Below are 26,407 nucleotides of genomic sequence, written 5' to 3' on the forward strand. Positions count from 1 at the left end.
TTTTTCAAAACTATAATAAATTACCTTAACAATATAGAAAATCTATCTTTGTGGAACGTGAAAAAATTTAAAACATTTTACTTTCCAAAACAGAAAGAGTATTAATCTTACAAGGTATATGTTTTTCTCAAGAAAGTAGTAAGTCAAAAGAGAGTCATTTTGTGTTGTTCCGATGGATGGCCAACCAAAGCTCAGAGAAAACATTTTAAATTTTATGACTTCTTCAAGAGGTCAAAACAATCTCCTCGAGTGGATTACCCAATCCAAAGCTATTCTAGTCTACACTTTATAATCTCGTCGAGTTCGAACTTTTCCAAGCAGACACAAAGTCTATCTTTTCTTTGTAAGATTCACGTGGTCGGATGCTGGCTCAAAGGTGTTCCAACCACCAACCATCTAACATATTATTACTATATCAATTGACTATGTACAAGAAAGTTCTTATTATTATATTTATTATGAAAAATAAGAAGAAGACTCAAAGCTCACTAAAAAGTCAAAATATGGTTAGTCGACAAACTCAAGAAAATAGTATATTGACTTGTTTTTTTTTTTTGAACAACAGTATATTGACTTGTTTAAAACTAAGTTTGCTATATAGCCCGAAAAAATTAAAGCATTTCAGTTTTATCTGTATATCTAGTTGGATGCACAACTGTAAGCTAAAGCATCATTCAAAACAGTTATAGCATGTATACACATAAAGTCATTGGTAAGCAATATGTACACAAACATATAGCCAACTACTATTTTAATAGATCACTCAACTCAACTAATTATACGGCCCGTCTATTTAGGTGAGCTACTAAGCTAATTTCTTTCGTGTCAATCAATAAATAATAGATCCCTCTTTTTGGTCTTAAACAGCATGACTTAAAGTATACTACATTTCGATCCGCGCAACCGCGCGAATTTTTGTTTTCATTTATTTTTATATAAATATTTTGTTTTTAATTCTAAATTGGCATATATTATAATATATATGTTTCTATCAATTTTTAAAACATAATAAATTTACGGTATATTTTTTCATTGAATAAATTGTTTCAAACTTTCACATGTATTTGTATCTTCTTCTATATATATATTTTTGGATTATTATTTCATTATTAAAATAGTAACTATATATATAAAGATTAGTAAAATATTGTTTTATTGTCATATTCAAAGATATTGTAACATTTCACAAATTTAGAAAATTTTTTAAAAAGTAAACTTTTCGCTTCATTGATTTATATTATCAAGTAAATAATTAAAAATTTAGTTTTTGTTTAATTTTTAAAATAAACTATATAGTTTTAAATCTGTTTTATTGGTTTAAGGTAGTAAAGATTAATCATTGTTAGATAATATGATTTTTGTTATTTTAAAAAAAATCTTTATAATTTTAAAAGTTAACATTGACAAATATTTAAATAATTAACATATGGAGGTATAGTATTATAAAATTAAATTATATCTATTTAATTTACACTATCTATAAATCCAATGGATCATCTATTATTTAAATCGAATTATTGATAGCCCAATAAAAATTTCTGGTAGGCCCAAAATTTAAATGATAAGAGTAGATACTAAATGTAACATGACTTTATAGGAATAAGTCTATTAAGTCTATTTTTTTAAAAAATCACACATGAATCAAGGCTGTGACTTCTATTTTAATATATAAGATTTATAAATTGATCCACTATTGATAATATTCAACCCAATTTTCATTATATTTAAATACTAATGTAATAGCCTATATACTAATTACATATTGAACTGTTATCCATAGTCGTAGTAAATCTAATCCCCTAGACTATATTTACGAAATGATTTTGCCACATGTTCCTTCTACAATTAATTTCACAAAACAAATATGACATGGCTACTGAAATTGATGACATGGCTTCCGGAAAAATACGACGTGGATAATTTCATTTAATGTTGATTTATATTTTTGGCAAACTTATTAGAATATAGTAATAATTCATATATTACATTTAATATTGATATTTATTTTTGGTAAACTTTTTTAAATATGGTAATAGCTCATACATCATCTAGGGCTGGGCAAAAAACCCGGATCCGAAGAACCGAACCGAACCCGATCCGAAAAAGTAGTACCAAACCCGAACCGAAATTGATTAAATATCCGAACGGATTCAAAATTTTGGTATCTAAAAGACCAAAACCGAATCCGACCCGAACCGAAGTATCTCGGGTACCGAATGTAACCAAAATAGATTTATATACCTAAATATATTACTTATTTTTAGATTTAATATATATTAAAAACATCCAAAATATATAAGATACTTTATAGTTGTCTAAAATACTTAAAAATATACATAAATAGTCAAAAGTAAATGTCTAAAATAGCTAAAATATATTCAGAGCACCAAAATGTTTGAAATATCTTTTGATTTTCAATCCAAATATTTAAATCAAACCAATTTATATGTTAATTTTAGGTATTTTGATATATATTATACAAAATTATATGTAATATATTATTTTGATTTATTGATTTAGAGAAATTTTAAGCATATAATGAATATTGAAATTTTAAAAATAATTTAAATGGGTTATCCGAACCCGAACCGAACCCGCAAAGATCCGAACCGAACCTGAACCGAAATTTAGAAATACCCGAATGGGGCTGAAATCTTTAAACCCGAAAACCCGAAACCCGATTAGATCCGAACCGAACCCGAATGGGTACCCGAATGCCCACCCCTAACATCATCTATAAAATAAATATATTCATATATAACATTTCAAATTTCGAAATATTATTATTTTTGTATAATTTGTATTACTAAAGTTTTCAAAAATTTCTACAATTTTTTTAAAAAATAAATATCTAATCGTAAAATCATTAGTTTCTTATATATCTACAAATTTTATAAATATTGTTTAGGCTAAATTTTTGATAATTATATAGTTTTTATTAATTTTATACAAATTGATTTAATATATATTAAATCTATATTAAATATTAGTAAAAAAATAGTAAAATATATAATATTTAATAAATTTATTTTTAAATATAAATTAGATTTAAAAAATTCCTTGCTGAAAAACACCTAGTAGTATATCATAAAGGATGTTTATTGCGATGTGTAATTTTAAATCTAATGGGGGACAAAGTGAGAATCAGGGTTATAATTGTTAGAAAAGGATAGTTAAAGGATAAAATCGTAAAGAGGTCATATTGATTGGAGTGATAACTAATAGTTGAGCGGTTAACCACTTTGAATGAGCGCATTTAAAACAGAGACCCCTTCCCTCTCTTTCTTTCCCAAATTGACAAAAAGACTCAAGAGAGAAAGAAAGAAAATGTCTCCGGCGAAGAAGAAGAGCACAAGCTTTCCTCCGATAAGCGAGTGTAAAAGCGGAGAGTATGATTCGATTGCTGCGGATCTTGACGGGACTCTTCTCCTCTCGCGAAGCTCCTTCCCTTATTTCATGCTCGTCGCCATAGAAGCAGGCAGTCTCTTCCGTGGATTGATCCTCCTTCTATCTCTCCCGATCGTCATCATCGCTTACCTCTTCGTCTCCGAAGCTCTCGGCATCCAAATCCTCATCTACATCTCCTTCGCCGGCATCAAAATCCGCGACATCGAACTCGTCTCTCGCGCCGTTCTTCCACGGTTCTACGCGGCGGATGTGAGGAAGGACAGTTTCGAGGTGTTTGATAAATGCAAGAGGAAAGTGGTGGTCACTGCGAACCCCATAGTGATGGTTGAGCCTTTCGTGAAGGATTACTTGGGAGGAGACAAAGTTTTAGGAACAGAGATCGAAGTGAATCCTAAAACGATGAAAGCCACTGGGTTTGTGAAGAAGCCTGGTGTTCTTGTTGGCGATTTGAAAAGATTAGCCATCTTAAAGGAGTTTGGAGACGAATCACCAGATCTTGGCCTTGGTGACCGCACCTCCGATCACGACTTCATGTCCATTTGCAAGGTGCGTATTATCTCCTTTTCCAAGCTTATTTTACGTTTCTTGAATCGTTTAAACACCCGATTTAGGTGGCCTAGTTAATTAAGTTGAGTGTCTGATACTTCAAAAACCTTTCGTAATCAAAGAATTTAAGTACTTTAAATAAATGCAGTAGGACCTATATTAATGCCGCGTTAAGGGTTCACATGATCTAGCTAGTGGGATAGATTATACAATAATTTGTCCATCCACCCCCTTTTTTTTAACATTAACAGCCTTCACATGATCCATTTACGTCCAGATGATTTATTTACTTTGTATGTGTATGTCTGCATGGAAACAATTAGATTAAGTATTCTTCTAATGTTTTTGAAAAACTGATTTAGCATACAAAAAAAACTTGTAATCATACGTATATGTGAATTCAATAAATGAATGTAATAAAATTCAACTTACAAAAAGTAGGTAGATAGAATATGATAGAAGTAGTAGTTTTCATAAATGCTTTAAACCTATCACCAACTACCATCCCCACGTAAGTTGGATGGTCCATTTAATGACCGATCCCATATGTCAACATTTTTTTTCTTTTTTTTTCTCATATACCCTGAAACTTTCAGTATTTTACCATATTTCTTACTATAATAGTGAAACTTTTGAATCTTTTAAATGATTGGTAACGAGTTGCTTATTTTAATTGTAACAGGAAGGTTACATGGTGCATGAGACCAAATCAGCCACAACAGTCCCCATAGAGCGTCTCAAGAACCGCATAATCTTCCACGACGGCCGGCTAGTCCAACGTCCGACGCCTTTAAACGCCTTAATCATTTACCTTTGGCTTCCTTTCGGCTTCATGCTTTCCATCTTCCGCGTCTACTTCAACCTTCCTCTACCTGAACGCTTCGTTCGTTACACTTACGAGATCCTCGGTATTCACCTCACTATCCGCGGCCACCGTCCCCCTCCTCCTTCCCCCGGCACTCCCGGAAACCTCTACGTCCTTAACCACCGTACTGCTCTTGACCCCATCATCATCGCCATTGCTCTCGGCCGTAAGATCTCATGCGTCACTTATAGTGTCTCTCGCCTCTCCCGGATGCTCTCTCCCATCCCTGCCGTCGCTCTGACCCGAGACCGTGCCGCCGATGCTGCCCGCATGAGAAAACTCCTAGAGAAAGGTATTTGTAACAGCAGTCCTTATTACTATAGGCAGAGTGACTCTGAATCTTTACTAGAAAATTGGTTTGAAAAAGATAATATAACAACTACTTCATAAATATCAGAAACAGAGTATCTCTCACTTTTTGGATACATAACTGGTCTCATTTTTATCACATTTGGTCTAGTCTGAATATTTAATCATATTCATGCGTAGAATAAGATAACTTTCGTCTATATAAAAGTAGAAAAGAGAGCATCTCTATAAGTGTTTTACTATATTTGCGACAGGTGATTTGGTGATCTGCCCTGAAGGCACGACTTGTAGAGAACCGTATCTGCTGCGATTCAGTGCTCTATTTGCAGAGCTAAGCGACCGGATCGTACCTGTGGCCATGAACTGTAAGCAAGGGATGTTCAATGGAACGACAGTCAGAGGTGTAAAATTCTGGGATCCTTACTTCTTCTTCATGAACCCAAGACCTAGCTACGAGGCCACTTTCTTGGACCGTTTGCCTGAAGAAATGACGGTAAACGGCGGCGGTAAAACTCCAATCGAGGTGGCTAATTACGTTCAGAAGGTGATTGGTGGAGTATTGGGGTTCGAGTGCACTGAACTTACAAGGAAGGATAAGTATCTTTTGCTTGGAGGCAACGACGGGAAGGTTGAGTCTATCAAGAAGACAAAGGATGATAAATCCAGCTAGTTACGGCTTTCTACTTTTTAATGGATTGTTGGAGGAAAAACTTTCGTTGAACATGCATTGGATAATGAATTACATTTAATGATTTTAGTATTTTCCCCTCATCTTTTTTGAATGATTAATTAGTAGTATACTATAAAATATATCCCCTTTCGAATATGAAAGAAAAACAAACAAAGTCCGGTAAAGATTGTGGCTCAGTCGTTTCCCATTTGTAGTTTGCTTATGATCATTTTTTTCTTGATGACTTTGGAATGTGGATACTACTTTTAGCAAACAAATACTTGGATAATATTAATATACAAGTGACTGGACATATAGTATATGGTAACTTTTCCCATGCAATGTTAAGAAACTGATCTCTAATTGGACGCCAAAAAAAGTTTTTTTAAAAGTTGCTCCAAATATATGCATGCAAACCTTATAAAACCAATATTCGGAGCCTTGTTTTTGATGCATGAGTATAGTAAATGAAGAAACGAGAGAGCTAGTTCGAAAGATTATAGAGAGTACAATACATTCATATATGAAATAAAATTTCAAAAATTTACATAAACAAAACAAAGCCAGAAAAATATTATTGAAATGTATATGCTTACAGTTTCATATTGAACAAATTTAAAACCATTAATCGTATTTCTGTCCAACATGTTTTTTTTTTCTTCTTTGGAATAAAAAAAATGTGTTTATAAATCAGAGACGTAATCAGCTTTAAGCCAACGTAACTTCTATTGCTTACGGTCATCCATCAAACAGCGACGCCGTCACATTTGCCGCTGACGACACCGTCACCCTTCGCCACCACTAGACTCTTTATGGTTCCTTCGAGATCCCTCTTATGCAGATTAACCAGAAGCCCATTCTTCATAAAAAGCGTCAAAGACATCTTCTGCTGCACTCTGTGTCCCGGAACCACCGTGATCCGGTGACGTAGAAGCACCGCCGCCGCGATGGTCTTCATCTGAAGATATGCAAGATCTTTTCCGAGGCAGATCCTTGGTCCTGCGTTGAATGCCACGAATCGATATTGATCGTGGTTGATGAATTTGCCGTCGATGGGGGAGATCCATCTCTCCGGGATAAACTCGAGACAATCTTCTCCCCACGTCGACTTCATCCTCCCCGCCGCGTATATCGAGTAACTCACGGAAGATCCCGCCGGCACGAAAGTCCCGTCAGGTAAAACGTCGTCGTTCTCCACGTGCTTCGAATCTTCCGGCACCGACGGGTAGAGCCTGAGCGTCTCCGAGAGCGCCGCCTTCAGGTAAACTAGTCGGTCGATCTCGTCAAAACCTAACGGCTCCTCCGTCCAAGACGCGGCGTTGTTCTCAGTGCCACGTGTCTCGATCAGAACGGAGCAGATCTCGCGGACGATTTGTTCCTCGACGGTCGGATGCATCGTGATGAGCCAGAAGAACCAGCTCAGCGCAACTGATGACGTGTCACGTCCAGCTAGGATGAAGTTAAGCACCACGTGTTGGAGGAAAGTGTCGCTGTACGCTTCTTTCTTCTTCATCATGAAACGCGAGAGGAGATCGTCGTGTCCACTCTCTTGCTGACTCATCAGTTCCTGCTTACGTGTATTAATGACCTTGGCTAAATATCCATCCATTTCTTCCAAGCTTCGGCTCAAACTGACTTCTAGGCCCAGTCCAAGCCATTTCTTCAGCTTCCACAGAAACTCCGGCAAAATAAACCTTTGGAGCGATGCTTCGGTGGCTCGGTCGAAAGCCGTCGCAAAACTGTTCTCAGGCAGCCCCGGCGCGCAGGTTTTCGTGTCCTTTCCGAAAGCCAACCCGCAAATGTTATCAAATGTGAGCCGGAGTATCAAGTCCTGGAGATCAATCGGCTCGGCTTTGGCTTGAGCTGATTCAAGAATTGGACAGAACCGGAGCTTAATTCCTCGGTTTACCCACCTTCCCATGGCTTGCCGCAACGTTCTGCATGATAAGTTTACATTACCAAACTGAGTATTATTACATTAGTAAACCGAAGATAACTAAAGGTTCCATTTGATTTGATGATATGTATATTAAAACCGTGAAAGCAACCCTGAGGCTGAGGGATTAGTTCAAATATTTATATTAACGCAAAACCAAAGATTAAACAAATGGGGTTGTTAACTTGTTTTTCCTGGTGGTGAACCGGAGAGAAATATATCAAAAGAATTGACTAAATGAAGGAATAGTAACTGAAGGAATAGGATTTGGTCAATATCAATGCATGATGACTTAAAAAAATTAGTATTAAACAGAACGGTTAATTTGGTGTATTAGATTACCTTGTTGTGAATTCAAGAGCAGCGGTTTTGCGTTGGAATAGCCAAATGTCACCGTCGGAGTTGAAAATACCTTGACCGAGAAGGTCGTGGAAGACGGATTGCCACGTTGGACCTTTAGGATAATTATCAAACCGGGTCTTGAGCATGTGTTCAAGATTCCTCGGGTCACACGTGACAGTCACGAGGCCTTGCTTCTTTGCCAAGAAAGGCACTGCACAGATACAAGTCTGGTAAGTACCGCCGCACGCACGGAGGTTCTCGGTGATCCATTCATGCATCCTGTCACGCTGCTCTATCAGACCAGGGAGACTGCCGAATACAGGCCACACACGTGGACCTTTTAGCCACCGTGAGATCCTCTTGTACCATAACCAATACGCTGCAACGATCGCTACAAGAAGCATCACATTGGATATTTCCATATAGCTCTTTGATTAATATGAATGTGGTGATTGAGATGAGAAGTGAAAAGATGAAGTTAGGATGGGAATGAATGAACTTTCCGGGGAAATTTATAGGGAGGAAAGGAGCTTCTCTCACTTATTTACAATCTTCTCACTCGTAACTATCAGATTCAAACACTCATTATGATATCGCGGTTCTCGTTGAGTTATAGCTATTTATGTGTATAATGAGAGGGTTTTTCAGTTTTGGATATCAAGAAGTGGTAAAGTGGTGTGTTTTATGCTTTGCTAGTACCTAATTTTGCAGCGAAAGGAATAGTTTCATCTAATGACCATTTATAGATCGTATGTCTAATGTAGCTGTGTGGTGAATTAAATGGGATTAGTTGAGAACATAAGGCACAAAAAGATGGTAGAGAAAAAGAAGAAAAAATCGTCTACTTTTTTTAAAAAATGTAGAAGATCAGGGCTAAACGTTAACACATGTTTGGTTTGCTACTGAGATAGGTTTTAAGATCTAATATCTTTTATAGGTACAGCTACAAATGATATCTTCACTTTTTGGTTTCGTTTATTTAGTTGTTTCAGTTTGAAAATATTTGGTTTGTTTTACAAATTCAAAGGAATTTTAAACTGAAGAAATGCTAATATTTAAATAAATTTATTCTGATCTAGTTAATTTTTTTTCTAGTTGGATTTGGTCTACTGGTTTGACGTTTTTTCTAGCTGGGTTTGGTTACTGGTTTGACGGGTTTTATCGATTACTCTATGAAAAATATTTTATGTATATTTTAGTTTGTTTCAAAAAAAAAGTTGGTACATTTTATATTATACTACATGATATAAATAAAATCTGTAAGTTAGCTAGACGTGAGAACTCACACGTATACATTTGGTCCAGAAGAGAGCTTTTACTTTTAACAAAATTCCTCGTTTTGGGTTTATCTGTTTGAGGATTTGGTAAGCAGCTCGAGACCTAGACTAGTATTTACTTTAGGAAAACACTTCTCTGAGTTTCTCCCCTCGTTAAGCCAACTAGAAACACTTCTTGTGTCACTGTTTTGACTTTTTGGTTTCTCCTTTTAATGCTTCTTTATCTTGGATTTTATTTACTGATGAAAATACTCAAATATTAACCATAGACTGAAAAATAAAATGGGACATGGAAGAGGAATATTAAGTAACAAGACATGTCATAAAATAGGATGAAAGTCAAAAACACAAAAGGGTTTTGCTGACTTTTGTTACTCTCCAAGACTGTAACTGGTCGTATGAAAGTCAAAAACACAAAAGGGTTTTGCTGACTTTTGTTACTCTCCAAGACTGTAACTGGTCGTATTGTTTCTTTTTATTTAGTCTTGTTTCAACATCATTTAACTGCTTCATATACTGATATATCATTGTGTCATTTTACCTTGTTTTTATGATTTAGAGAAAGGGCCAAAAGGATAATAAGATATATATATATTACGAAACATGCATGGAACATGCAATTTGGGTGTTAAGGATTTCTTAAGTTTAATTTGATTAATTTTCCCTAAGCATATATATTATATATATATATATATATTTTTTTTTTTATCGACTTGGGGAGCTTACAACATGAATGGCATGTCAATACTATTCAGTGGGATTTCACCATTCATCTCCTCTCCGTTTATCAGCTGGGCAAGTGTTTTGAGATGAACACTTCTTGAATCTTTCCCTTTATATGGGTTTTCGTGGCTAGACATGTCAATTAGAGTCGAAGTCCGCAGTCCGAGCCCGTAGAGCCCTAAAAATTATCGGGTTTGAGTTTAGTTTTATAAGCCCAAAAAAAATCGGGACTTTCGGGTTAAACCCATTTGGACTTTGGGTATCTTGGGCCTAAGTCCGTTTGATATAAAGCCGGCCCGAAAACTTGAAATTTAATACTTTAGCTTAAATATTAACAATCAATACCATTAGTAGTATTAACATTATTTTAATATTTTTATCCAAACTCTAATAAAGCAAATATAAAACTTATTAATTCACTTTATTATTTGATCACTACAAATGTCACATTTTAAATTTTGCAAATATACCTTCTTCTTTTATGTACAACATATTTTTTTAAAAAATCCAAAGTATGAAACATTTGATCAATTTTATCATAAATTTTGTTCTCTTATATAATTAGTTTTAATTTATATTTGATTATTTAAATTTTATTAAATTTGGCTTATTTATAATATATTTTTAAAGAATACGAAAAAAGTAAATGATAAAAAAGGTTTAAATTCACTTTATATTTTTAAAAACTACTTTTTAATGAAAATCCACATGTTTTAAAATGATGGAAGTGACAATGACAAATTGTTTTTCGAAAAGCAAAAAAAAAACCAGAAAAACCCTATAGCCTATAAGGGACGGACCAGGTCGAACCGGGCTCAAATATTAACGGGCTTAGCGGGTTTGGGCCGGGCCGGACCTGCCCGAATTGACACCCTTAATCGTGGCTTTGTTAATGTACTTTGGGATAATTTCTTCCGACTAATGAATTTTCCGGATGACAAAAAAAACAACGAAATTATGCCATTACAAATCAGTTAAACTGTAAATTCTCAGGTTAGAATGATCTTTTTTCGTTAAAAAAAGACTATAAATCCTAAGGTGATCGTGACATATTTGTTATCAGGTGAAAGTTGATGTGCATATCCTCAAAAGTATCTAGTACTATCTAAACCACTCTTACTTATTTTTGCAAGCAAAACAACTGTTACATAATATCGATATCAATTAAAATCATTCACCAGCTGAAGCTAATAGATTCAAACTGAAGATTCTCAGGCGAACGAAAGGAGCATATCTTTGCAACCTCTTGCCTCATCTTCCTCGGACCACACACAAGAACTCCCACGCTTGAACCTTTTAAACCTACTAGAAGCTCTGCTTTCACACAATGAACTGAGTGACAACTTAGAAAACTTAAAATACATGTATAAAAATGTTATATAATAAAAATCTTAAATAAACTTACTGTTAAGATTAGGCCTTTCTCCGTAATGAATGCTGGTGGATTGTGACAGCAACTGTTGTGGAGAGCTTTCCGTCACCAATGGAGACAAACCTTCGACGACTTGGTCATTTTTTGTACAGTACTGCTTTTTGTTAGAAAACACAACGATTGAAGACGTAGCCACCACGCTAACGGAGATTGCTAGAAGGTAGATGATAGATTTATAAGCCGATGTGTACTTATTCAAGCCTTGATCAATTGGGTAAATGTGATATCTCGTGATAATTCCGATGATGATAATAAAGATCATGAATGAAGAAGAGAGGATGGTGGCGAGACAGAGCCATGAGTTGGGTCCAAGTATAGGTGAGATGGGGTTGTCTGAGACATATGGTTTGAAACAGAGAGGTTTGATGATGTTCTTGTTGTGAGTTGATTCTGTCTCTCGGGTGACGAAGGCTTTGATCTGTATATCTAAAAACGAGGAGATCTCACTGGAGATGGGTAAGATTAGGTCGAGCATGGAGAGGTCAGAGGAGTGCTTAAACGCACAGATTAGCGTCATTTTGGGGATTTGACAAGTGCTAGTTGAGCTTAAATAGATTAGGTCTCGGATTATGGATATGAACGGTGTAATCCCACTACCTCCACTCACCATAACTAGAGAGTCATGTCTAAATGAAAAAAAAAATCAATGTTACTTTTCATGCAAACAAACCTAATGTTGAACTTATCTGTGTTTGTAACTACCGTAAGAAGTCAGTGGAAGTAGGGCCGTATGGTCCTTCAACGGAAACAGTGAGGCGGTCGATCTGATCAGAAGAAGAAAGCATCTGGTAAAGCTTAGTGGACCATTTGCCTTGGCCCTTTATCACAACACCTAGCTTCTCTGGTTCGAGTTTACTACTAGAAGTTATCGTAAATGGATGCCACTGAAGCTTGGAAATACTCGGTATGTTCACGAACAATATACTCGTCGGGCTGTACATCAGCACTGTAATTAATATTAATAAGCATATGGTTCTTGAATGGATAATCAACTGAATAATTTAAACCAGGGGGATGATTGTAAAAACTCACTAGGGTTTTTGGAGAAAGTGAGCTCGACGGTGTCACAAGGAAGGACACGAGCAGAGACTAGCTTGACATTGTTATGCGACTGGATCAGTCTCAAGAAACGATCGACGATGAAGATGTAGAAACCGGGTAAAGAGATCAACGAGTAAGAGATGCCAACGTGGAAGACAAAGAAGAGCATGAAGATGATGTAGAGGTGGTGAGTGTAGTAGAAGACTTCGAAGATTCTCCTTCTTATTGCCGAAAATGTGGTGGCCCACATCAGGAGTCCGGCCACTAAAGCTATCTCCCCGGCTAAATTCGAGATAGCCGTCCTATCCCACTCCAACATCTATTCACACAAACAATTTTTGAAATCCACTATAAATAAAGTAAGAAAAATGATATAAACCTTTAAATCCCCAAAATTAAAAAAAAATAAAAATAAAATCCCCAAAATTATATATAGATATAATAGCTTACTTGATAGACTTGATTTGTGGATATCCAATAGATAACGTAACAAACGCCATGGCTGGTGACTAAGGTCATGACCAAGTGGCCGAGCCATATATGGTACTTGATGCTTGACTCTGACGTTAGCCCAACTGCAGCCAGCAGCGACGAGCCGCGAGCCACCGGGTAGAACAAGAACGCCAAGCATATGTTCCCGGCTACACCTAACCGTACTGATATTGAATCCAGTCTTGCTTCCCATCTTTTCAGTTTTCTGTCATATGCAAACACATTGTGAAGAAAATGTTTGTCAGATAGCTTGTTAGCAACTACACGTTAATGTTGAATTTTGTATCTCATAATAATGTTTAATAAAAGGCCAAATTGTTGAAAGATATGATATGAGTGGTTCAGAGAATTATGGGTCAGTCAATTGTATTAATTATTTATTTGAGTTTCATATTGAACTTTTGACTAAAGTAACACACTAAATTGAAGACCCACAAATACAGTTCCTTTTAAAAACTTTTTAAATTATTTCTTATCATAATAGTATGAGGAAAGCATACTATTCATTTAATCACTAAAGCAAAAGTGGTGACTGAATCTACATGATCAATTATAAACGATATTGTGAATGTATCTTTTAGCTATGTATACAAGATAATTACGTTAATCGCCAAAAAAACATTTATAAATCTTACATTTTATCTCCGTGGACTGCTGCTGATTGAGGAGTGATGGTGACAAAAGTATAATAAAAGTAATTGGTTAAGCTCCAAAGAAGAAGAATCATGAACATCGTCAAGAACATAACCTCGGTCACTGTCACTATCCCTAATGGTCCCTTCACTAACAATGGTTTTCTCAATGCACCGAACTTGTCTCTCTTCTTCCTCTCCAACCCACTTTTAATTTACAGAAAGGAAAGAAAATAATAACATGTGGTTAATTAAAATAATCAGTTGATAGTTTAAGTGTTTAATTACCTGTGAAATTGGTCAACACTAGTTTTCTTCTTCAAGTGAAGGTAGATACATCCGAGAAAAGCCAGCAGAATCATCGGGAACATATAAACCAGAAGATTCACTCCTAATTAAAAGAAAACCAATTATATATATATAAACATATTTGATATTCATATAAACTAACTGGAAATTAGATTTAGAATATCCAACATGAGAAACCTGGTTTCCCGAAAGTAGTCGTTTTGCCGAGCTTGGCACGCATGGATGTTAACCAGATCTTCTTGTAAGTAGAAGTTGGCATCATGATCCAAATCACCATAGTCCCCCCAAGAATCGCCATCGCTAAGAGCTTAATCGTCACCTTCATAGTCACGTCCTTACTCATTTCTCCTAATCCCATGTTACAAGATATTAAATTACAAAAGATAAGAAAGAAAAAAACAAAGCGATATATATATGGAGTTTGCAATGGCTAATGGATGACTAAACCCATATATATGCCTATATAAACGCAAATTTTAAATATTTTTATAATTAATTTTTAAACTACATTTTCCTTTTATTACTGATTTTAAAATGGTGTTGGCTAGACTCTAGCGTGTGGTAGACTAGTGTCTAGTGGCAGGTCCCCTCCGAAAGGAGATAGTATGCACGCTAGTTCGGACTTTCAATTGGTGCGCAATCTGCTCGTCAGCACTTAGAGATCAGGGAATAAACCGAACTTCCTGGAAACTTTATGCCAACAAGAGAGAGAGAAAATAAAGCTGACTCTTGGAAAAATCCTAAATGTCAAGTGCCATTTTTCCTGGTTTCATATTGGGAACGCTGGATTCTAACGTTTAGTTTTTCTTTTTTCATAAATTATACTTTTCTGTTAAACTTAAATTATTTTAAAAATAATGGCCACCACATATTAAATTTCATTTGATCCATATTATATTAAAGTATACTCGTTTACTTAAAGATAATAATAATAATAATAATAATAAAAATAACAAATTGTATTAATTTTCTAAAATAAGTAAATTTTATTAGATTTATTATTGTATTATGCTTTCCTAAATAAAATAATACTACATTATATTAATTTTTATTAGATTTTTTTATTAGAGAGTTTATCATCCAAGGAACAAAACATTGATGTTGCTATGGATTGTAAATTCGCAGTAACCAATTACTCTCACATTTTTCCCAGTAAGATGCACTACATCCAACACATGCATAACTACAGTCTATACACTGAAAATGTTAATATGTCGCTGTTGTTAGAACAGAAAAAATAGGATAAATGTGATACTTGAGATAACAAAAACAAAACAAAAGGTCAATAACTGCAATAAATAATGTTCAGGAAAAAAAAGGTGCAGCAATCTAAATACTTTGGGTTTTTTTTTTTTTTTGAAACACAAATACTTTGGGTTAGTATTACCAAATAATGGGAAGTTGAATAATCATTGAGCTCCTCTGGAGTGTGACTTTCGCACGCGGATGAGTGTCAATGTCTCTTTGTACACGAATCTTTGCGTGTCGAACTAGTTCTTATTTTGTTAAAATACAAACATAGAGTTTTTTATATCATACTATAATTCTACTCCTTTCTTTTGCCTTCGATTTTATTCCTTGTATAATCACTCACTGAGAAAATCTCACATAATTAAATGCATGGATTTGATAATTAATGAGATAGCAAATTCTTGAAAGCATTCCGATATATGCAAATTAGGATGATCTCTTTGATGCATTGTTCGATCTGTTTGAATCTTAATGTGGAAAGAAGTTGTGTTGTTGTGGAACCGATTATCTTTTCTCTTTCCATAGAAAATATATAAACTTTTTTTAGTAGTAATGCGTTTTAGAATTTTGGTTTGTAAGAAAATGAGTAGCGATCATGAATGTAGAGGAAGTTATTAAATTATAAGAAGATTTCAAATTTCTTTGACAAAGTAGGCATTCAACACGGGATCTCCACATCGTAGAAATAGAGACAGATCGGTAGAACCATATTTTATGACTCAAAAAGATTTTATTATTTTGTCACCATTTACAATTTACAAAAGCTACATGCCCCGATTCGTGACCGAGTTTGTAACATAAAGAAACGTACGTAAGGATTACAAACAAAAGGGTCTCGTAACTTCGGGAGGGTGGGAGCAAAACAAAAACCAGAAAAAGTCAAATGTAACAAGCACAGAAAGATAGGTCAAGTCACAGGACCCCCCCTTATTAACTTGCGATGCAAGCAGCTTCCACAAAAGATGAAAACAGTGTGTGTACTACATAATAAGCCCTCACCAGCTGAAACTGATAGATTCAAAATGGAGATTCTTAGCCAAACCAGAGGAACATATCTCCGCAACATTTTGTCTCATCTTCTTTGGACCACACACAAGAACTCCTACACTCGAACCTTCCACGTCAAGTAGAAGTTCTGTTCATATAAACGGACAAACACCTGATTAGAATTTAAAAAAAAAAAATACTCGTATACGTATAGATAGAAATGGAGAAAGGGTAATGTATAATATTACTCGTGAGGTTAGGTCTTTCTCCGTAATGCAGGTTGGTGCATTGCACGAGAGATTCTTGTGGGGAACTTTCGATTTCTCTCAAGGAATTGTTACCACATGAGGTCGGAGAAGATGTTGGAGACGGAACGTCGACGTTCTGAACCTGTTTATTTTCGATGTTTCCGTACTTGTTCTTCTTGTTCCAAAACATAGCTGCACTTGAAGTCGCCATGATGCTCACACAGATGACTAAGATGTATATGATGTTTTTTGAAGTCAGTGAGTAGAACTTGTTGGTGTTGTGGTCGATCGGGTAAATGTAATACCTAGTGATGATACCGATAATTATCAAGAAGATCAAGAACGAGGATGAGAGAGTTCCGCCGAGCCATAGCCATGAGTTTGGTCCGAGGATTGATGAGATGGGCTGGTCTGAAAGACTTGGTTTAAACCATAGAGTTTTGATTTTCTCCGTGGGAGATTCGCTTCTTGGTTCTTTCTCTCGGGTTATGAAGGCTTCGATTTTGATGTTTATGTCCGATGATAGTTGTGTTTGGAGACCGGATAATGGCAAGACAAGATCAAGCATGGATATTTCTGAAGAGTTCTTAAAAGCGCAAATCAGAGTGATTTTGGGGATTTTGCATTTTTGGTTTTGGCTTGTTGCGATCATATCACGGATGACCGAGATAAATGGAGTTACCCCGCTTCCTCCGCTCACCATAACCAGAGCTTCATGCCTAGACCACCCCCAAGAAAACAAAAATAACGTTGAGTTGATATATCAATTGTTTCTTGAGACCCAAGCAATCAAACTATTATTGTGTCTTTGAGATAGTATACCTTAAGAAATCAGTGGAAGCAGGACCGTAAGGACCCTCGACAGAAACAGCGAGGTGGTCGATCTGAGCAGAAGAAGAAAGCCTCTGATAAAGCTTAGTTGACCATTTTCCTTCGCTCTTGATCACAACACTTAGCTTCTCTGGTTCGAGTTTGCTGCTTGAAGTAATCGTAAATGGATGCCATTGCAACTTCGAAATGCTCGGTATGTTCACAAACAATATGCTCGTCGGACTATAAACCAACCCTGTTTTTAACAAAGAATATTATAGCTTATTTATAAACTATTTGAATCACAATTATAAAATTTTGAGAACTCACTAGGGTTTTTGGAGAAAGTGAGCTCGATTGTGTGGGAAGGGAGAATCCGAGCAGAGAGGACACGGATGTTGTCACGTGACTGAAGAAACCTAAGGAAACGGTCGACCATGAAGATGTAGAAGCCAGGTAAAGCGATGAATGAAAATGTTATGCCGACGTGGAGGACGAAGAAAAGCATGAAGACGATGTAGAGATAGTGAGTGTAGAAGAAGACTTCAAAGAATCTCCTCCTCATCGCCGGAAATGCGGTGGCCCACATCAGAAGTCCGGCCACTAGTGATATCTCTCCCGCTAAATTCGAGATATCTTTTGTATCCCACATGAGCATCTGCGCCATTAATTAATTCCACTGCAGTTTTATTATTTACTACCAAGTATAAAGTGAAATGAAATACGTACAAGGTTGACAAAAAAATTCACTGGATTTATCGTAGACTTCAATGAGATTCTTTCGGTTTATAAAAGACACTTTTTTTGTCAGCGTTTATAAAAGGCACATAAAAATGACATTAAATTATCACATTAATCAGATCGTAAAAGTCGTATACGATTTTCTTAGGATGAACACTTATCCTAAAGTTTCCACCTTGAAATGCGAGCTTCATTATTTTTTTTTTTTGTATCAACGAATATTAATTGCTTAACATTCATCCCCTGTGAAGACCCAATCTTAAACATTTGACGGCAATATAATACTCCCTCGCAGCGTTGTAGAGATTTCGCACAAATTAAAACACTTAGTATAATTCCTTTTCTATCATTCTTTATTAATTGAGATCATGTCTTGTAAAGCATTTAAACTAACCTAAATATAGGTAAATATACTATTTTGTCACTTATTTTGCATTGTTTTCAGTAATTTACTGTCAGCTATATTAAAACTAAAAAAAATTCCAAAACGTCATTTAAATAAAAGTACTATTTAATTATGATTATAAAAAGAACTTAATTGTATGGAAGGTGCTCTATTCGGAGTGACGTTGACCGGGCATGGTCTATTTAGGGCATGATTATCGCCCGTATGTAAAGCCCATTTCTTCTTATTTTGGGTCGAAAAATTAATGTAAAATAGGTGAAAATATTACAAACGGACCGAAGAACTTCTTAATTAAGAAGTTTATTTCTCCGTCCTTAAGGGGCAGGTGGCAGAAAATGAGTGGGTGTAGGGTTAGAGGAAGAGAAATTCGTGTTCGGTGTTTTCATTTTCGACTTCTTCTTGTTTCGAGCTCGTCGGCGATTCAATCGCCATAGCTGTAATCCGTCGAAATCGAAACCGCCTCTGTGCATGTTCTCTGTGTAAATCCTCTCGGCGAAATCGAAACCGTCTAAACCCCATCTCCTCTGTCGATATCCCCTCGGCGAAATCGAAACCGTCAGACTCCATCTCCTCTGTCGATATCCCCTTGGCGAAATCGAAACCGTCTCACCCAATCTCCTCCGTTGAAATCCCCTCGGCGAAATCGAAACAAGAAGAAGTCCATCTCCTCTGTCGATATCCCCTCGGCGAAATCGAAACCGTCCAAACCCCATCTCCTCTGTCGATATCCCCTCGGCGAAATCGAAACCATCTCACTCCATCTCCTCTGTCGATATCACCTCCTCGAAATCGAAACGTCTCTCCCCCTCTCCTCTGTCGATATCCCGTCGGTGGTAGCTCCTCTCGTTGGTAGCCGATATCTAAACCCTCTCCGAGCATAGCCCAAAACGAGGTACGTGTTCCTCCTCTGTAGTTTAATTCAAGAATTTTTGTGGGATTATACGATTGGGTTTGTGATTGGTTTGAATTAATTTGTGTCTGAAAAATTTGGTAGACTTACTATATAAATATAGCAAGAATCTCGTCTACGATGATCATGAATTTGCGATGATTCTCTTTCTTTGAATTTTTTTCTGAATCTCGTCTGCTATATGATACTTATTTTTATGTGAATCTCGTGTGCTAGCTGAAAATATATCTTATCTGAATCTCGTCTGCTATCTGAATCTCCTCGTTTGTTACATTGTTATAGATAAGTCTTCATATTTCTTATCTGAATCTCGTCTGCTATTGCTATCAAAATAGATTGGTAGAGTGACTATTGTTTTAAATGTTAGCTCTGCTTTTGTACCATTTCACTGTGGTGGTTAATGCTTGCCAACTGTTGTTTAGTTTGAAACCAAATTCAGGTTTATATTTAATTGAACTGGACTCTGTTTGTAACCAAGTTTGCTTGATCTTGATAATTAATTTGCTTGAGAAGTGTATTTAATGCTTGCGAAGTGTAGTTTGTTTGTAACCAAGTCTTCGTATTGTTTGCTCTTAGTTTAGTGTAGGTAGTTTGAAAGTTCAAACGAAATCACGTTTTGATTTAATGAACCTATAAAATTGAAAGCTTTGTAGTAGTAAAGTGTAATAACTTTTGATTAGACATTGGTAGTTTATGGTTAGTCTTTAGTATTGGAACTTATTACACTTAAAGTTTCACCTATTTAACGAAACTCATCCTCTTTTATATCATATACTCTCCATCATCTTCTTTCTCTCTTCTGTCATCAAATAAGTAACCATTCCGGCTTCTCTTTATTACTCCCTTCTCTGTTCTTGTATCTATCGATTCGATGCATCCATATAGTAATTCCTCTAGCTATGTAGGACTTCTCAACAGTCAAAATGAGAGTGTTCTACAGGGAAACTTTCATTATGAGAGTTTTCCTTCTAGTATGAACATTGGAGCTTCAGATATCCCTCCCTTTAGTTCACAACAATCTGAGGCTCCAAGTCCCCAAGAAGACACACCAGCCCAGCGTAGGGAGAGAAGAAAATGGAGCCCTGCCGATGACGAGGTTCTAATAAGTGCCTGGTTAAACACTTCTAAGGATACTATAGTTGGTAATGACCAAAAGGGAGGGACTTTCTGGGAGCGCGTTGGAGAATACTTTGCAGAAACTCCGCATGCTAAAGCGAGTGGTGACAGGAGGATGCATCTCAACTGTAAGCAGAGGTGGCACAAGATCAATGATCTCACAAACAAATTTTGTGGGGCCTTTGCAGCTGCCGAGAGACAACAGAGTAGTGGTCAGGGTGAGAATGATGTTCTGAAGGCCGCTCATGATATTTTCTATAGTGATTACAACATTAAATTTAACCTTGAGCACGCATGGTGTGTGTTGAGGTATGAACAGAAATGGATCAACCTCAACACTCCCAAAGCTACTGGCCCTGCAAAGAGGAAAACTGGTGACGAATCCGCACAATCTTCAAGTGTCAATGTCGATGATCATCAGATACGGCCTGAAGGGATCAAGGCTGCAAAAGCAAGAAGGAATAATGGTTCAGGGAAGGCTCTCGATGATTATAAGACCATTTGGGAGATCAAGAAGGAGGATTTGGCTATGAAGGAAAAACTGTCAAAGCTGGCTATACTAGACACTCTCCTTTCGAAAAAAGAACCCCTAACTGAGTCTGAAGATGTTGTCAAGAACAAACTACTCCTCCAGTATTTCTGAGAATGATGTGTTCAAATAATGTGTTCTATGGTTTTATATGTTGCTTTGTTTGTATGTTCAATATGTTTATGCTCGTTGCTTCATGTTTCTAGTAGTTGCTTCATGTCTGTTGCTTACTTAATTTGTATGTTGACTCTGTTCCCTTCTAATATTTATGCTAAAGCTTCAGTTGTGGTTCAAATAAATTTTTTAATGGTCAATCTGTTGCTTACTTTGTATCTTCAGTGTGTATAATTTACTAATATATTTAATAATTTTTTTTTGCAGGTTAAGTAACAATGAGACTTGATTACAGCTATAGTCAGCCATCACAATCAGATACGTTTGGTGGGCACACAGTATCCAGTGGCTACGACGAGACAGCCGATCTTATTCGTCGGGATCAAGAAGAAATAAGAGACAACATTGCTGAGCAAGTTCATTACCCGCCTCAACCTCAGGTGGAGTTTGGAATCCCGCAGATATGTTACTGTGGTCGTCTACCCCTTCTCGCAAGCTCTCATTCTCGAAATCATCCAGGTAGACTATACTACACCTGCGCAAATGTTGATGATGGCGACTGCCATGTTTGGAAGTGGTGGGATGTCGCCGTTATGGAAGAGATGAAAGCAAGGGATTTATACACCCTCGAACTGGCTCAAAAGGTAGATTCTCTTACCCTTATGGGTGACTATGTGACTGAGCAGAAGGTGGCTAAACTAGAGGAGATGGTTTCTAAGCTAAGTAACAAGAATCCAGTGTTTACCAATCGGTTTGAAATGGTTGTTGCTTTCATGGTCGTTGTTTTAGTCGTAATGGGGATGATGGTCATGTTTAAGTAGACTGCTTATGTATTTTAGCTGTAATGGTCGGGTTGTTGCTTTGCGGTTTGTAATAAGGACTTATGTATTAGGGATGATGGTCATGTTTGAAATGGTTGTTCATGTCGGAAATGTGTAATATGATAAAGAGTATTTGTATGTATTTTACTTCTCTCATGTCGGTATGGTGTTGTGATCACCAGAGTTAGAAACATATAAACACGTGAAACAACACAACAAAACAAGCAAACAACTGTCAGAAGAAACTAACAACACAACAAAATTATCAAATCTGGTGTCACAAGATTTCAAAACTATTAACATCACGGGAGTTTATAGGGAAAATATCAGAAGGGAAACATTGTGTGCTATAAAAATATAACATCTTCTCTCATTACCTTCACCACAACTCATCTCTCTTGAACTCTCTTTCCAAACATTTTCTCCCCATTCATTTTTTTTTAAAAATGGCTTCTTCTTCTCATTATCATTACCACAAAGATGATGATGTTGAATTTGAATCCCTTTTTGAAGAATTATTAGAAATCCCAGATACTTTTCCCGAACCGAAAGAGCGTAAAAAACGTATATTTATTGAGAGAAACCGGGAAGAAGGCCACATCAACCTGTGGAATGATTATTTTTTTGAAACTCCTACATACCCTCCCAATATATTTCGGCGACGGTTTCGAATGAGCAAGTCATTGTTCCTGCGTATTGTGCATCGTCTCTCTACGGAAGTAGCTTATTTTGCTCCAACACAAGATGCAGTCGGAAGGTCAAGTCTATCACCGCTCCAAAAATGCACTGCAGCCATTCGTCAATTAGCATATGGTGGTGGGGCTGATACAGTTGACGAATATGTAAGACTTGGTGAAACCACAGCTCGAAAATGCTTGCACCAATTTACCGCGGGAATTATCCACTTGTTTGGAGATGAATACCTAAGACGTCCAACAGCGGAGGATCTTGAAAGACTACTCGCTAAAGGAGAAGAACGTGGATTTCCCGGGATGATTGGAAGCATCGATTGTATGCATTGGGAGTGGAAGAATTGCCCCACCGCTTGGAAAGGTATGTATTCACGAGGAACCGATAAACCAACAATTGTGTTGGAGGCCGTAGCTTCTTATGACCTATGGATATGGCACGCATTTTTTGGAGCTCCAGGTACTATGAACGATCTTAATATTCTAGATCGATCACCTGTTTTTGATGACATTATTAAAGGAATAGCTCCGCAAGTCAACTTCAATGTCAACGGAAGGGAGTACGATTTCGCCTACTATCTCACGGATGGTATTTATCCGGAGTGGGCGACATTTATTCAATCTATCCGACTACCACAGGGTCCAAAACATTCACTATTTGCTAAAACCCAAGAATCTGTCCGAAAAGATGTTGAGCGTGCCTTTGGAGTCCTGCAAGCTAGATTCGCCGTTATTAAAAATCCATCTAATTTATGGGATAAATCTAAGATAACAAATATTATGAGAGCATGTATCATACTCCATAATATGATTGTCGAAGATGAACGACGTACACAGACTCAAGATGAGACGTTTCAAGATGAGGATATTTCTTTTTGCGTCAAGATGCCTACCGAGCTTTTCAGTACACTTGATCGTCGGGCAAAAGTTCGGGGTAGACCAATCCATAGACAATTAAAACTTGATTTGATCGAACATATATGGGATCAATTTGGGTTTGAAAATTAAGATTTCATGTTTAAGTTTCTATGAATTGAATAAAAAGATGCTTTTATGCATTTTTTTTTCAACTTTGTAATCTTTTTTTTTTAAATTTTTGTTCAACTTTGTTATTTTCTTATGTTTAATGTTATATGTTTTGTTATAAAGTCCTCTCAAAAAATTTACAAAATAAAAAAAATATTACTATTTAGCTAAGAAACTACAAAAGTATCTACCAATAATCTCTATTTTTAATTAAGTATCTTAACAAAATCTCTTAATCTAATTATATTAATAAACTAACCTAAGATATGCAATTAAATTCCTAGCAATGAGGATGCCTTTAGTTTGGACTTTGTCTTCGTATCTAGAGGTGGGACCCAATTACTGGAATATTAGGCCGAGCCAAAATCGAATCCATATATTAACCTGGTTTTGAAACAAAAACCTTTGCTACTTAAATAAACCAAAAATATACCTGAGAGGTTTCATGCATAGACACCCAATAGATGACGTAACATAGACCATGAACGGTGAAAATGGCTAGGACCATATGGCCGAGCCAAATATGGTATTTGATGCTTGACTCCGACGTTAGTCCCACCGCCGGTAGCAAAGACGACCCACGTGCCACCGGTAAGAACAAAAATGCTAAACATATGTTTCCAATCAGCCCTATCCTTAAGGCCGCTGACTCCAGCTTGGCTTGCCACCTTTAATTCATCAAAATTTTCTCAACTTTTGAAACATACTAAACTGTCTATATAGTTCTCTTGAGCTATTAAAACTTCATTTGATCAAAATGATTTAGTAAAGTTATTATGCAAAAAAAAAATTATTATGCAAATTTATCATGTGATAAACCATGAATTAACCATCATATAATAGACTAATAGTATTTTAGTAATCAGTATAATTATATTCATTTGTTTTGGCATAGATTTTCTATAATAATAATATTTTTCAGATATACATAAAATAAACGAATCAGATATAATAATAACACAACCATATATTATATTTTGTATGGTTGATAGCGAAAGAAGAAAGAAATGCTTACAAAGATTCGCCATGTGCGGCGGCTGATCGAGGAGTGATAGTGGCAAAGTTATTGCGCAAGTAAGTGATAAAGCTCCAAAGAAGAAGAGCCACAAACATAGCCAAGAACATGATCTCAGTCGCTGAGACGATCCCCAATGGTCCCTTCACTAACATTGGCTTTCTCAGTGCACTCAACACTCCTCCATTCGTCTCCCTTTATTATACAGAGAAACAAATTGTCAGAAGAAGATGAAAGGTATACAATTATTCCGTCGACACCGAATCGGCGAATTTTATACCTAACGATATGGTGTGGATTCTTTCGTTTCTTGAAGTGAAGATAGACACATCCTAAACAAGCTACGACGACCATTGGGAACATATACATGAAAAGTGTCGTCCCTGTAATGCAAAAAGAAGAATATTAAGAAAAATTAATTGTTTTAAACAATTAAAAAGAAAAGATTACTAAACACAGACATTTATGTTTATAACAATCGGAGGATCCTAGAAAAGTATATGAGTTAATGAGAGTAAAATAATGATTGATGGCTGGTGTAGTAAATCCATTTTTTATTTGATCTTACAAACCTGAGGAACCAAAATAAGTTGATGCTCCAAACTTTAAACGCATATAAGGAAGCCACTTGTTGCGATAGGTAAGTGTTGGCATCATGATCCAAAGCATGATAGTTCCAAGGAAAACAACCATCATGAAGAACTTACTCACTCCCTTAATCATACCATTAAACTCTTCTCCCGCAGATGGGCTCAAACCACCATTATTTCTTTTGACGATCTCCATCCTCTCTCTCTGTCCTATGATTTTAAGAGATATGATCGCTTTAGTGGGAAGGATCAGCTAGCTTGTTGTGAGGGAAGGAGGTTAGAGAAAGTATATATATATAAAGAGAAAAATTTGAGTGGGAATTAGATGAAGTAAGCTAGTTGCATGCTCCATGCATGTGACTCTCCCCATGGATCTTGTTTTTTGTTTTCATTCATTATTTTTCATCCATTTGTTTTTTTTAAGGTCGAGATTGCGTAGAAAAGGGTATGAAGGAATACAATCGATTTCTTTTTATATTTGAATATACCATATTTACACAACAAGAAATAGAATATACGGTATGTGCAACGTACGATAAGTTGGACAGAAAGTTGTGACACGTAGTACGTAAATATAAATTGTAACCAAGTTTTTGAAACCAAACATTTTGTTTAGTTCGATTACAACTAGATTCAAATCTGTATTGAACCACTGGTGGCTAAATTACATTACCGCATGTAAAGATATACTTCTCAAAATTCTATATGGTAAAGTATATTATACATGCATGAACAATCAAGATCTTCGTGTGTACATCCTCCCGATCTCAAACAATTTAGTTCAGCTATAGGAAAATGATTACGATTTATGTTGTTTCAATGGCAAGGTAGGGATATAAGCCTACATGGACTATAAAATTATAATAGAAGTCTCTGACTTGAGGAAGAAGAAGCCAAGGACCATGCTACCTTTTATTGCTCATAGCCTATTTGATAATTAACTATTCTAATTAAGGTGTTGATCGGTTAAAACCTGTCCAAATACATTTCAAGCTCTTTAAAAAAAAGATACATTTCAAGTATGACATTAGATTTTCGTTTTAAGTAAGATATATATATATATATATATAACAATTAAATTAAATACTAAGCTATATGGGTCAAAAAGCGTTAGTGTCAAAAACCCTCTATATACACAATTACGCGTAATAGTGACGCAATAATTAGAAAAA

General features: G+C 36.1%; 4 protein-coding genes across 5 annotated transcripts; 1 reads left to right on the top strand and 3 right to left on the bottom strand.

The window, feature by feature from the left end:
- Window positions 1–3,195: 3,195 nt before the first annotated feature.
- Window positions 3,196–5,899, top strand: LOC106377375 (glycerol-3-phosphate 2-O-acyltransferase 4). Its single transcript, XM_013817600.3, has 3 exons — window positions 3,196–3,954; window positions 4,637–5,111; window positions 5,383–5,899. Exons 1-3 carry the CDS (start codon window positions 3,247–3,249, stop codon window positions 5,796–5,798), a joined length of 1,599 nt encoding a protein of 532 aa, XP_013673054.2. The 5' UTR covers window positions 3,196–3,246; the 3' UTR covers window positions 5,799–5,899.
- A 448-nt stretch (window positions 5,900–6,347) lies between these two features.
- LOC106426066 (cytochrome P450 86A4-like) lies at window positions 6,348–8,789 on the bottom strand. The gene is made up of 2 exons (XM_013866777.3): window positions 8,077–8,789; window positions 6,348–7,735 (listed from the first exon to the last, which is right to left on the bottom strand). The coding sequence occupies exons 1-2, from the start codon at window positions 8,496–8,498 to the stop codon at window positions 6,544–6,546; spliced, it is 1,614 nt and encodes a 537-aa protein (XP_013722231.2). The 5' UTR covers window positions 8,499–8,789; the 3' UTR covers window positions 6,348–6,543.
- Window positions 8,790–11,175: 2,386 nt separating this feature from the next.
- On the bottom strand, window positions 11,176–14,596 carry LOC106377373 (probable ferric reduction oxidase 1). 2 transcript variants are annotated; one of them, XM_013817596.3, is made up of 8 exons: window positions 14,160–14,596; window positions 13,962–14,064; window positions 13,677–13,880; window positions 13,000–13,246; window positions 12,541–12,868; window positions 12,211–12,454; window positions 11,482–12,134; window positions 11,176–11,390 (listed from the first exon to the last, which is right to left on the bottom strand). In XM_013817596.3, the coding sequence occupies exons 1-8, from the start codon at window positions 14,338–14,340 to the stop codon at window positions 11,251–11,253; spliced, it is 2,100 nt and encodes a 699-aa protein (XP_013673050.2). In that variant the 5' UTR covers window positions 14,341–14,596; the 3' UTR covers window positions 11,176–11,250. The 2 variants fall into 2 exon arrangements, with proteins under 2 accessions (XP_013673050.2, XP_013673049.2); XM_013817595.3 differs by having other exon boundaries at window positions 11,176–11,408; window positions 14,160–14,473.
- Window positions 14,597–15,929: 1,333 nt separating this feature from the next.
- LOC106377370 (ferric reduction oxidase 2-like) lies at window positions 15,930–25,604 on the bottom strand. Its single transcript, XM_013817594.3, has 8 exons — window positions 25,218–25,604; window positions 24,926–25,028; window positions 24,646–24,840; window positions 24,064–24,298; window positions 17,609–17,936; window positions 17,291–17,534; window positions 16,469–17,187; window positions 15,930–16,368 (listed from the first exon to the last, which is right to left on the bottom strand). The coding sequence occupies exons 1-8, from the start codon at window positions 25,429–25,431 to the stop codon at window positions 16,229–16,231; spliced, it is 2,178 nt and encodes a 725-aa protein (XP_013673048.1). The 5' UTR covers window positions 25,432–25,604; the 3' UTR covers window positions 15,930–16,228.
- Window positions 25,605–26,407: the final 803 nt, after the last annotated feature.

This window comes from Brassica napus, chromosome C8 (assembly GCF_020379485.1).
Source record: "Brassica napus cultivar Da-Ae chromosome C8, Da-Ae, whole genome shotgun sequence".
NCBI lineage: Eukaryota > Viridiplantae > Streptophyta > Magnoliopsida > Brassicales > Brassicaceae > Brassica > Brassica napus.

Coding starts and splice junctions, on each gene's coding strand:
- LOC106377375 (XM_013817600.3), top strand. CDS start 3,247: ATGAGCGCATTTAAAACAGAGACCCCTTCCCTCTCTTTCTTTCCCAAA. Junction 3,955..4,636: donor ACTTCATGTCCATTTGCAAG/GTGCGTATTATC, acceptor TAATTGTAACAG/GAAGGTTACATGGTGCATGA. Junction 5,112..5,382: donor GAGAAAACTCCTAGAGAAAG/GTATTTGTAACA, acceptor TATTTGCGACAG/GTGATTTGGTGATCTGCCCT.
- LOC106377370 (XM_013817594.3), bottom strand. CDS start 25,431: ATGGAGATCGTCAAAAGAAATAATGGTGGTTTGAGCCCATCTGCGGGA. Junction 24,841..24,925: donor AATCCACACCATATCGTTAG/GTATAAAATTCG, acceptor TGTATAATAAAG/GGAGACGAATGGAGGAGTGT. Junction 16,369..16,468: donor AGAAAGACCTAACCTCACGA/GTAATATTATAC, acceptor TTATATGAACAG/AACTTCTACTTGACGTGGAA.
- LOC106426066 (XM_013866777.3), bottom strand. CDS start 8,498: ATGGAAATATCCAATGTGATGCTTCTTGTAGCGATCGTTGCAGCGTAT. Junction 7,736..8,076: donor GCTCTTGAATTCACAACAAG/GTAATCTAATAC, acceptor CTTATCATGCAG/AACGTTGCGGCAAGCCATGG.
- LOC106377373 (XM_013817595.3), bottom strand. CDS start 14,340: ATGGGATTAGGAGAAATGAGTAAGGACGTGACTATGAAGGTGACGATT. Junction 13,881..13,961: donor AGTGTTGACCAATTTCACAG/GTAATTAAACAC, acceptor GTAAATTAAAAG/TGGGTTGGAGAGGAAGAAGA. Junction 13,247..13,676: donor GCAGTCCACGGAGATAAAAT/GTAAGATTTATA, acceptor TGCATATGACAG/AAAACTGAAAAGATGGGAAG.